At 41.7% G+C, this 13,133-nt stretch overlaps 1 protein-coding gene across 1 annotated transcript in view; it reads right to left on the reverse strand.

Annotated features, from left to right (window-relative positions):
- The window catches only part of LOC147728924 (stimulated by retinoic acid gene 6 protein-like), a 538,794-nt gene that overhangs the window by 308,173 nt on the left and 217,488 nt on the right, over positions 1–13,133 (reverse strand). Inside the window, exon 4 of the mRNA XM_086959168.1 lies at positions 11,841–11,980. Within this exon, the coding sequence (XP_086815294.1) occupies positions 11,841–11,980 (140 nt within the window). The remainder of the gene's footprint in view (positions 1–11,840; positions 11,981–13,133) is intronic.

A 13,133-nucleotide genomic window follows, 5' to 3' on the forward strand; every position in this document is an offset into this window, starting at 1 on the left:
CCATGGAGGACCTGGCCTGGCAGTTTGGGTAGACTGTTCCCATTGGGCACAGGGTCAAGACTGATTTGCATATGGCTGGCTCCAAACTGGAATGGCATGGTGAGCAATACGATGGATTTAGCCCCAGATCTCTGTACTGGGGTGTATGTATGACATTGTTCTGCATTCTGTCCATCAACTGTTGTTTTTGCTTGAGTAGTTCCAGCAGACAGGAAAACTAATGTTGAGGAAAATCAGAGACGGCACAATCATTTACTCATTATTGGAATTATTGTGACAATCTTGCAATCTGAGCTTCCAGCATATGTACAACAATATTTTCACAAGCATCTCTCTTGCTCTTGTACTATGTCCATATCATCTTTCTGATGATATGGACATAGTACTGAATCACACTCAGGGCCTGATTATGAGTCTGGTGGTCCATGGCCTGCCTGACTCATGATGCACAGTGCTCGTGGTCTTCCGACAACCAAGGGACCGTCGAAACCACCGTTGATCAGCGGTCTTGAGCCTGTAATATGCTTGGCAGGACCACCGGGGTCACACCAAGCATATTTTGAGTTTCTTTCCACCGCGGTTTTCATGGCAGTTCCGCCTCTATGAAAACTGTGGTGGGGAGGAAAAAATGGGCACCCTACAGGGCCCCATGTTGCCTCAGAGCCATGGGGTTCATGCAGAGGGGCACATGGTGTGCCCCCATGTGTGCATGTACCCGATGTACCCCAGTACCTGTGTGGCATGGACTCAAGCGGTCCATGCCAAGCAGGTACTGACTTTGACGTTCCCATTGTGGTTCCTATTTCAAAGGCACAGTCCTGGGAACACCAAATAACCGCCTGCCAGACATGAGAAAACTCATAATCTGGCAGGAGTTTGCATACGTGTTTGGTTGTGCGGCAGCAAGGCCTTCCCTCTGCTGCACTGTCAAACTCGTAATCAGGCCCTTAGCGTATTCAGACTTTCAGTGGAAACAGCATCTAATTCTGCATGTCTTGACCACACTCCACTTCCACGAACAAAAGGAAGATTTTCTTAAGGCTCATGTTAACAGAGAACTATTAATGGAGATGACAACCAGTCTTTCAGAACATTTCGGCTTACACCCTGGCCAAACATAAAGAACGTAATGAGGAGATTTCTTGCAAAAGAACTATATTCCTATAGATGGTGTTTTCCCCTTCGAATGGCTATATACCTTTAAAGGCAGATGCCATATGATGAAGACATTTGTCCTCAGCTTAAACGTGATGTGGATCTGACTACCTCTCAGACTCCAATCCAGGACAAGCTGCAGCAATGGTGGACTCGCCAGACTCCAAAATGACGCCAGACAACAAGAAAGCTGAGCAATCGAGATGAGAGTTTGCAGGCCGATGGACTGTCCTATGATGAATGACCATGCATCCTTATCCGTTATATGAGTGCACTGTAGTGCATTGTGGACCGATGTTGTCTAATTACAGTGACATGTTCACTTTGATTGTTCTGGCCTGGGGACCAATGCGGAGGCTGCCACTTCCTGCTGGATTTATTCCAGATTGTCCTTCTGTTCCCACTATTGAGCATACTTTCCTAACTAGGGGCCAGATGTAGGTACTCCTATTTTACCGATTCTAAAATACCTAATTTTATGTGGCAGACATACATGCCCTAAGGGCCCTAAGGGCATGTATGTCTGCCACATGTCACAGTAAAAAAAGCACAAAATTGCTTTTTATTAAGGTTTTCGATATTTACCACCAACCTTTATTTGGTGGTAAATACTGAATCCTTAACTGTGCAATGCACTCCTTTGAGTTCTCCCTACATTTCAGATTCAGTAATTTACCGATTCAGTATTTTAAGGAATCTGTAATTTACCGATTCCTTGAAATTACCGATTCGATAAATTACCAAATCTGAAATGTAGCCACCTACATCCCGAATGCCCAATACCGCTTGGTAACGGCCGAAATTCGGTAATTTCGGCCGTTACCGACCAGTATTGGGCCACCTACATCTGGCCTTAGGTTTCCACTTAGAGGCTACTATTTGCACTGTTTGTTATTGTTTTATTTCACATTGTCACCAACAATCTCTCCTTTCTTTTTCTTTTTATTATTTATAGAAGCCCAATATGTTCTATTTTAATTTGGCATTCATTTGTCAATTGCACCTGCTTGTAACTTCTTTTACATCTCCTAGTTAGGGTGGAGATTAGCCTGGCAAAGCTATGGAACCTACACAGTCTCTATGGCCACCCTTAAATTCTTGAACCAGAACATGCAGGGCCTTAATTTCCCCCTAAAAAGGAAAACGCTATTCAAACTGCTGTACACCAAAGAAGTAGCGGTACCATTTGTCCAAGAGATTCACCTTCTTGTGGAATATGTCTCTTGTCCCTTCTCCAACACTACCCCATGCAATATTATTCCCCGAATAAAACAAAGACCAAAGATGTGGCTACCCTATTTCAGATAGGGATGCCCTTCCAGAAAGATTGAAACTATTAAGATGGGAAGGGGAGGTTTCTTATCAATAAAGATAAAGTACAGGGTATTAGGGTTACGCAGGTCAGTTAATATGGACCACCAGATCGTAAATCCCATTTTTTTTACAGTGCTGCTCGAACATGTGCCTGTGTTAACTGAAGGACAACTTTTGATGGCAGGTGATTTGAATATAGTTCTAGACCCACAGAAGGACCATTCACATTCCAGTGTAGATACTTATGCAACCCCACGAATTGCCCTTGAAAGCTTCTCTAGTTGATATCTGGAGGCCGCACCATCCAGCTAATCGTGACTGCACCTTATTCTCTAATGAACATAGAACACCCTTTAGATTAGACGTGTTTATTATGCAACATACTACTTTACAGGCCTTCATAGAACACCAAATTGGTACACAGTTAGTGTTGGACCATGCCCCTATAACAGTTATTTGACACTCGGTCTTTCTAAAATAACCCCTTCAATAAATGGCTTTAGTCAAAGAACAAATTACTTTTAGGACACCTCCAATTAGACATTCAGTTATGGAGGCCACAGAGCATTATTTTGTGCAAAATTACCTTTTTGCAACTTCCCTTGATAATCACTGGGAAGCAGTCAAAGCTGTGAAGAATGGTGAAATCAATCCACATACTTTAGGATTTTTTAACGTAACACTTCCAAAAGCTGGAATTGAAATCTAAAATACTTGCCATGACAAAAGAACATGCAAAGTAGGGATCCCAAAACTCCTACCAAGCTTTACTTAAACCTAGCAGGAATTTGAACAGATATTGATGGGCAAAACTACTTGACGTAAGTTGTAGACTAAACAAACATAATATGATAAAGGAAATAAGGTAGGTAGACTGTTAGCCTCCAAATTGAAACTTCTCCAGAATTGAAATAGAATATATTCCATTGTTTACCATCTTGAATTAAACTTACATGCATTCAAGATATATTGCAAACCTTTTCCAATTATTTTTAGACTCTGTATGCCGCAGATACTTCAAATAAAATGGAAAAAATGGGATGGATTTTCTGCTTCTGCTAGTTGATGTGACGTGACCTTTGGAGGAGTTGATTCCTCCTCAGGTGATGATTATGTCGATTAAATCATTTCCAAATAATAAAGCCATGGGCCCAGATCAATTTCCAAATTGTCTGAACCACTAGCCCAGGTATTAACTCCTCCCATGGGGAAGGAGTGATTACGAACTCTGCATTGATTATTAAGCCCAAGAAAGACCCAGCCAGAACATTGTAAATCATACAGCCCAATAGCCCTACTAAACACAGAACCAAAAATCTTTACCAAAATTCTGTGTAATCAGCTGGAGAAAATGTGGCCTCTACTTGTTCAACCCACACAGTCTGGATTCATATATGGTAAATAGGCGGGAACGATATTATGTTGGTACTTAACCAATGCCAAATAGTCAGGGATTCTAATACCCACAGGATCCTTGTCTCCTTAGACACTGAGGAGCCTCTTGACAGGCTAGACTAGCATGGTATATTGAAATTGTTGTATACAACAATGCTGGGTCCTAAAATTAGGAGTTTTATTAAAGCAAATGTCTCCACTTTGACCAAGCTCTGGGTCAACAACTTTTTTGGGCATTGGATTTCTCCTGGGGAGGGCTACTTTTTAGGGATGACCACTCTTGCCTAATATTTTGCCTTGGACCTAGATAGAGTCTTTGGCCTGGAAAGTAAGCCACAGTCGGTTGACCACAGGCTTAGAGGATGGAGAGTTGAAAGTTAAATGATACTTTTTGCGGATGTTTTATTCCCAAACCTGAGAACTATATACCTGCCTTAATCCATGAATTGGACTCTTTCTCCAGAGGTCCCAGATTTGAAATTCATTACTTTAAGCTATGGAGCTTCTGGCACCATTTTGGAAGCAGCCTTGACTCCTATGACAGAATTCGGCCTATGTGTGTCATCTACTTCTGCTGACTATTTTGGAATTACACTAATAGCTTGTAGAGAAAATCTACATCTAGCTAATGCCCCCCCACACTTTTATTGGATACTCTATGGAAAGACCTCTACAGATGGGGGAGACAAGAAATCTCGTGGTGTGGGAGAGTACCATAAATGGAAATGATTTTTGTGCCCAGGCCGCTTCATGTGGTTCAGACTATTTAACGAGATACCAAGGGAGACTATCCAGATTATTTAAAGAAAGCTCCTTCCCTTTGTGTGGGGTGGAAAAAAACATGAGTATTTTGTATAAAATGCTTTCCAGAACTAAATCAGAGCTTGGGCAGGGATTCCCCAAGTGGATCGTTGTATTCGGGCGGCTCAGCTTCGTCCCTTACTGGACCTTACCAGTCCTAATTGTGGGAAATTATCTGTGCAGATGGAGGCGCATTTCTTGACTTAACCAATCTGTGTGCTACCTTGGCTTCCTCTGTGACATCGTCAGCAGTCCTCTTTGCTGCTCTCCATGTGCACCACATTGACTCATTTCAGCCAGTGTATAAACCTTCAAACTCACATCATACTTGTCCCCGATGTCTCCAGTATTGATTACTCCTGACCTTCTCCAAGGCTGGACGGACAAGAGGTTTCACAAATGGATTAGCAATAGCACGGCCTCTATTCTAAGGGTAAACTTCTTTCCCCTGCTGAGCCTACACAGTGGTTGTCCCTTTAAAGGAATCATCCTATCTCTATGATGCAACTTTTACTCTGGCTGCCTCCGAACCTTGCCACTCCCAAGCCCAGCACAAGTTCACATCCATTGAAGCACTGATGAGAGAACATGTACCCAGGAATGGGATCACTTGCTTGTATCGATTGTTAGAGACTTCACCTTCGGATAGGTTACGCTCTCAAGTGGGAGGAAGAATTGGGAATTTCCAGAGACTACTCTTCCTGGTCAAACATCTGGATGAGAGCTATGTCCTCTTTTATATGCTCATTGTATTAGAAAAACAGTTCAAGACTATAATGTAGTGGTAATTGACCCCAGTCCTGCACTCTGCCATACGAGTGTTGCCTACAGATTGCTGGCACTGTATATATGCCACGATGGGGCATATGTAGCGGTTTTGTGTGCAGGTGCAATCATTTTGGAAATCTATTTTACTGCAGGACCCTGTTGCAGGGTGACTGGAGAGAATATCCTTTAAACACATGGATGCTGCAGATATTCCTCTGCTTTGCTGGACAGCAATAAAAACGGGTGTGGTCACATGAGAGGTGTGCTCATGACGAGCTGAGCTCGTCATGAGCATCGAAGGGGTTAACAATGCCTGGGAGAGGCTTTTCACTCAGCTACTCACTGCAGAGTGACTGACGGTGGCTTGGCAGTGGCAGGTCCAGTCTACACCATCTATCCCTTTCTGTGGGTCCAAGGTATGGCCACTGTATTCAGTGGAGTAGCTGACAGCTGTGGTAGGGGATAGGGTCTCCAGATTTGAAAGAATTTGATCCCCTTTTTGTACACACATAATCAAGCATTGGTAAGCGTAATGGGTTTCGCCTATTTGATTAATAACTAGCTGGTTTTTTGTTGTAGGTTGTAGCTTGCTGAGTAGTTGTAGAATAAAAGATACTCTGTTGAAGTGTTATGACTTGCTTATTTACAAAACAGCCGATATATTGTGTGGTTACTAGTGGTATAGTGCTGGTAAGTAATAGCAAAATTTTGAGAAATGATACGAAAAAGGGAAACAATAGAATTGTTGTAATAGCAATATTATGTGTTTAGAGGAGTTCTGACAACTTTTTGTGCCCGGTGCCACTGCACCTGCTCCACCATTCAAATCGTGCTCCTAGTGCCTGCAAGATAACAGCATTTGTGACTGCCTGTTTAGTAGTAAAATATAGCAATATTTAGTGTGCAGAGGAGTTATGACAAATTGTGGGCTTGGTGCCACTGCACCTGCCGCACCTTTGAAATCATGACCCTAGTGCCTGCAAAGTAACTGCACATGTGACTGCTTATTTATAACTTAAAAATAGCAATAATGAAATGAAAGAGGGAAACAATAGAATTAATTGATGTAATAACAATATAATGTGTTTAGAGGAGTTCTGACAGCTTTTGTCCCGGGTGCCACTGAACCTGCAGAACTATTGAAATCTTGGCCCTAGTACCTGCTGGATAACTGCACTTGTGACTGCCCGTTTAGTAGTAAAATCTAGCAATTTTAGGTGTTTAGTGGGGCACCTAGAGCTTTTGGTCCTAGTGTCACTGCACATGCAGGACCATTGAAATCATGAACCTCTTATTTTTAATGTGCAATGTTTATTACAACATTTAGAATTTTATCATAATGACCAAATAGATTAAGTTGAAAAAAACAATCCGATAAGGCCTACAAAGTGCAAAGAAAGGTACTGAGGCATGAATAGGAAATGCCACAAATGTTCTAAGTGTAAAGCAGCTGCTTTACCCAACTATGTAATAAAAACCAAGCATTCCAACATACTGTTATAAACTGTCTGCCTTTTCTGTAGGAAGAGATCTTATCTTGACGGTGAATGGGGCTTAAACAGCGTGATTAGCGTTAGGATGGAGTCAACAGTCTCTTACCAGGATAATTGGAGATGTATTCATACGACTGGCACTAAGAAATGCCAAACAGCAGCCAGATATAAGAAAATACGCACAGAGAAGACTAACAGTAGACCCAATCCCCCAGAGAAAACTTATGCTAGCATACTAACAGGGTCCCCCATACAACCTCCCATCATTCCTCAACCCGGTATGGAGTTTGAAAATCTCAGCTCCACTCACCCCAGTATAGAGCTTGATAATCTCACCTCTCAATAGAGCAAGACTTACAAAGCCATGCAAATTGCTATCAGATATATGAAGAACCTTCTACTCTTATCAGAAAAATGTCTCTCAAAATTGGAGCTTCTACAGAAACCTGCCCACGAAACCCATTATAAACTAAAGTCTATCCCAATGGTAGTGACAAACAGACTATACCGTCCTGGCAATCAACTTAGATATCTGACAAACAATGAGATATGGACCTGTTAGCTATCATATGAAACCATCCCTCAATCCTCCCACTTAGTTACATGAACATATCATTCAGTCAGTCCCAATTCACGCAAGCAGAATTGCAAAGACTAGCAATAAAATGCCAAACTTCAACAACCTAAAGAATGTAATACTGATTCCCGAAAAGCAAGATTCGTTAACGATCAAACCACAGAAATCCAGTCTGTGTCTACTACTCAACTGTTGGTCAGCAAGAAACATGCCGCAGACATAGCTGACCTCATTTTAAGCTAGGAAATTGTCGTAACTATCCTAACAGAATCATGGCTATCTGATTCTTCCACCCCATGCCTGGATCTTTTAGTCCCCCCGAACTACTGCATTGTGAGACTAGACAGGCCAAATAGAAAAGGGTGGAGGCATCGCCTGTATACATAGGTCTGACATTGCCATTAAGAAAGTTCAATCAGACCATATAGAGTCATGTGAATATCTCGGTATGTCCTTAAGATTCTTAAACAATCAAATTTGCAAACTTCAAACATTTTACCACCCCAGGGCAAAAATACCATGTTCCTAGACCAGCTGATAGAAATCATCACACCAAACTCTACTCCCCATTCCAATTATATTTTCCTAGGAGACTTCAATATTCACTGGGAAGATCATACTGACAATCAGATCAGTCTACTCCAAGCTTTACTTGAAGATCAATCGCTGGTTCAAGAATGCCATCTACCAACCCATTCTAAAGGCTCTACCCTAGACTGGATCATCTCTAAAGAAAAAGCTGTAGATAAAATTTAGATCATCCCTTGCGACTGGTCTGATCATCATATCATTATCTCCCAAATACCTCACATAAAAACGAAAACCTCCTCACAATCAATAAAACCCAGAAAATGGATTTGTGACCCTAGAGGGCTTAATATGGAAAATCTCGCAGCTCATTGTGAGAAAGAATTCCAACCTCCTAATAACATGGTACACGTCAGTGACCTCACAGATTATTACAACAATACAATGACGAGCATAATTGAGTACAGAACCCCTTTAAAACTCAATAGGGTCCCTGACAAAGATAAAAAACCCTTGGTTTAACGGTTCTCTTAACGAAGAAAGACAATTACTCAGATTCACATAGCGGAAATGGCGACAACACGCTTCCCCACCCCATTTAATCCAACTAAGACAGGCCAGAAAGGCCTACAACAAAAGCATTCTAAATTCAAAAAAAGATTTCTTCAGGAAAGAACTGCATAATGCAAAAAACAGAACACGGAAACTGTTCAAACTGCTAAAAGATAAATCCAACAAAATGGCCAAATCTGCACCTAAAGCTACAAAATAAAAAATAAGCAGTGAAGATTTCTCCTCCTTCTTTACAGCCAAAGCTAAATCGATGGAGGTGGAGCTCAAAAAAGCAGATGAATGCCCTTTGATAAAAAATGGCACCCCAGCAAAGTCTCAATATCAACCAGCTCTGGAAAGGCCTAAAAATAATGCTTTATGATCAGAATTCAAACCATTCATCAACTTAGATATTGCAAAGTTTATCTCAACCAGAAAAACCAAACAATCATTTTAAAGATCCTCTACCTGCAAATTGTTGGTCTACAATAAACCATCTGCTCATCTCCTCATGGACAAAGATCATTAATGCTTCCCTATCACAAGGCTCACTACTGTACTGCCTAAAAACAATGCAAGTCACTCCAAATTTTAAAGAAACAACAGAGAACCCCTCAGACCTGAACAATTTCAGACTAGTAACAAACATTACCATGCTAGCCAAAGTCCTGGAAAAATGTGTTCAACAACAATTGTGCCAACACATCTCTGAATTCAAATTGCTGAATGACTTCCAATCTGTATTTAGACCAAACCATAGAACTGAAACAACATTATTCTGCACATCGTGGACAATGCTCTACTTGCGCTCCACAGCAACGAAACCGGTCTTCTAATCCTGCTCGACCTCTAATCAGCATTCAACACTGTAAACCATGCCAAAATACTAGATCCCATGAGAAATAGGATGGGCTTAGAGGGTACAGTCCTAAAGTGGTTTAGCTCGTTCTTAGAGAACAGATTGCAAAAATTCATAGTCAACCAAGTATTATCAGAATCATCCAGAAATTTTATTGGAGTACCTCAGAGCTCATCACTACTCCCTGCTCTATTCAATCTGTACGTAAAGCCACTAACAGAAATCTTACAACAAGCAAACATCTCCTTCCACATGTACGCAGATGACACACAGCTTTACATAAAGATCTTATCAATAGAAGAGATAGGTATTATGAACCAGGCATTAAAGAGAACCGTCCATTGGCTAACCAGTAATCACCTCAAGCTTAACCCACATAAAACCGAATTCCTTCTGCAGTCCCCCCAGAAAGGAATTCGAACATCCTAGACTGGGCCAAACTGACCACAGCACTAAACTGCACTCTGAGGATTGTAGATTCAACCAAAGTCCTGGGAATTATGCTAGACAAAAACATGAACAAGCTATCACATATTAACATTAACACAATGCCAAAAAACACCTGTTTCCATTCATGCTACCTCAGAAAACTGAAACCTTTCATAAATAACTCAGACCTTAAAACAGCAGTCCAGGCACTAGTTATATCAAGGATCAAGTATGGTTGCACAACCCTAGCTAGTCTTCCCAAGATTTCACCACTAAATGCATGTCTAAATACAGCCACAAGACTTATAACTGGTTCCAGAAAATTCGACCACATCTCCCCTCATCTGAAAGTGCTCAACTGGCTGCCTTACGGAGCAAGAATTCAACTAAAAGGGCATGTATCACTCACAAAACGATACTCCACAAAACACCAGTGTACCTAGCCTAGAAACTCAAATTATCAGGAGGATGCCATGTTTCTTGGAGTCATGGAGATCTATTACTGAAACCGGCCCTGTTCCGAAAGAAAATAACTTATGTCCGAGCTTTCTCTGATGCACCACCAAGAATTTTGAACGCCTCCCCCCTAACATTAGAAGAATTTCGTCCATCTCTGCTTTCTAAATGAAGCTAAATGTTTTATTATGAGCAAATATCTTCCATAATCTCAGCAGACTTGACATGATCAGGAATCCTTCTTAATCATATACATGCTACTTCTCATTGAACTCTGACCTCATTTTCGTCTTGTATATATGAATGTTAAAGCTCAAATCTTTCTCTCACAAATCAATGTACAATTACTTATGACCTTGTAGCACAACTGTTTCTAGAAAATTGCTGTACAGGGCCGGACTGGCTACCGGGCATTTTGGAATGCTGCTGAGCTGGTGGCTGATTTCGTTGATGGGAATCTGCGTGTGCTGAACGAAAATCATTTTGCTTTGTTTATTTCAAAGCACACGCAGGTCTCCATCAACAAAATCAGCCCCCACCCCAGTGAAATCAGCCCCCAGCTCGGCAGCATTCCAAAACGCCCGGTAGACAGTCTGGCCCTGTTGCTGTATACTGATCATTTTTACTAAATTTGCATGGGATTCATGTTGTTCTAAGTTTAAAGATATGCAAGTGTAAAGCACTCTGATAGCTTAGCCAGGGTCATGTTCACGCTATATAAAACACCAAATAAATAAATAGGTGAAGTATTGTAAAAGCGCACAACCAGTGAAGGTTAACAAAAAGAAACGTTCCACACAAAAGTGAAAGATCACACTAATTCAGCCTAGGGAATTGATAACAGCCTCTTTTTAGGATATATCAAATACAAGCGATTTCATAAGCATAGCGCAAGCGCCGTAAAGGCGAAACCTAAAAAGAGGGGAGGATTGGCTTGGGCCTCGATCACATTCCTAAATATTTGCATGGGCATGGGGTTTATGTGATCAAAGTGCCTCTGAAACATCTGATTGAGAAACAATTGAAGAGACTAGAGCTATGCAGGGATGGAGCAGAATAGGCAAACAGAGGAAAGAACAAACACCTAGCTATTGGTATCACTGAGAGGGACTGGGATATTATACAGGACAGACACTGCAACCTGTGTAATGCAAAGAATAAGATATGGTCAGGCTGTTACATTAAGTGAAGATTGATAATTACTAGTTGAGATTGATATGAGGGGATCGGGCTGCCTTTTCTTTGTTTGGTTATAATTTGTTTTTATTTTGCCTATATAATTGTATTCAGCAGCCAAATGAGGATCTCCTTTCATGTATTAGGGGCTTTCGATTGATTGTCTTAAGACAAAAATATGTCCAGAACTGCAATTTTCTTCATTCTCATCATATTGTGTTGTTACAGTTTAGATCAATGCAAAACATTAAATCAACCCCATAAATTCACATTATGAATATTTCTTCTTACCAGGTCTGTCATGTGTTAGGTAGAAAACTGTCTGGTGTTGTCTTACCGTCTGCCCACACTGGAGTGGTAAATGGAAGGTAATTCTGATATCCCTTGATAAAAAGCAGGAATACTGTAGTGGCAGTTGAACCGCATGCTGCTGCAAGAGACCACCGGTTCGAAGAGAAACTTCCAAAGTTGGCAGGCCTGCACATATATAAACAAAATCAAGATTGAGGCAAGGAGAGGACATAACAAAATGAATAAGAGGTTGAAAGGATGGATGGATGACTGAACGAATGAATAAATGAATGACTATGTGATGTCCCTTCAACATACAAATAAGAATGGGACATTCCAGGGATTCATGTCTGTCAGCACAGCAACTGGGACTTAAATTCAGGAGTTCGGAACTTCATGTAGTATTGACGGCATTCCTCTCATGCCGATCACCTTATGTCTATTTTTCGCTCAGTTTTGTCCTAAGCAAATTGCACTGTTGTCTTTTTTTGACAGACGACTACATTTCCAGTGGAGGACTAAGTGACTCTTCTCAACTACAAGTCATTAAAAAGGGTAAGATACAGACAACAACACCATCACTAGATGTGGCCATCACAGTTGTAGAATGGAACAACGGCCAGTCTCAGTGAATCAGACAACCTCGTTCTTCTCAGAACCTACTGAGAGCAGCTGGAGAGTGCCCCAGGATTCCTCCCTCTTCAACATCTACATGGCCCCGCACAGCCATTGTTAGAAGACACGGACTCAACATCGTCTCCTACCCCGACGACACCCAGCTGATCTTCTCCTTCACCGAGGCCAAAACTGCCAGAACCAACTTCCATAGTGGAATGTAGGACGTTGCTACCTGGGCTGAAAATTAGCTGCCTCAAGCTCAACTCAAACAAGACTGAAATATTTATCCTGGGATTCACCCCTTCACCCTGGGATGACTCTTGGTGGCCAGCCGCTCTGGGATCCCCTCCCACCCCAACAGACCACGCATGCAACCATGGAATCATACTGGACTTAATGCTCACAATGAAAAGCCAAATCAACGCAGTTTACTCAGCCTGCTTCCACCTGCTCTGAAAGACATTCAGATGGATGCCAAAGAAATCAAGAAAGACGGTCAAATACGCACTCATCACCAACAGACTTGGCTACGGCAACACCCTCAACGCTGGTGTCACCCGGAAACAGCCCAAGAAACTGCAGAATGTCCAAAATGCAATGGCCAGACTGGTCTTCGACATCCCCCACCGCAGCCACATCACCCAACACCCCCAACAACTCCACTGGCTCCCAATCAAAAAGAGAATCACCTTCAAACTCCTCAAAAATGCCTACAAAGCTC

This window comes from Lissotriton vulgaris, chromosome 2_2 (genome assembly GCF_964263255.1).
Source record: "Lissotriton vulgaris chromosome 2_2, aLisVul1.2, whole genome shotgun sequence".
Classification (NCBI taxonomy): domain Eukaryota; kingdom Metazoa; phylum Chordata; class Amphibia; order Caudata; family Salamandridae; genus Lissotriton; species Lissotriton vulgaris.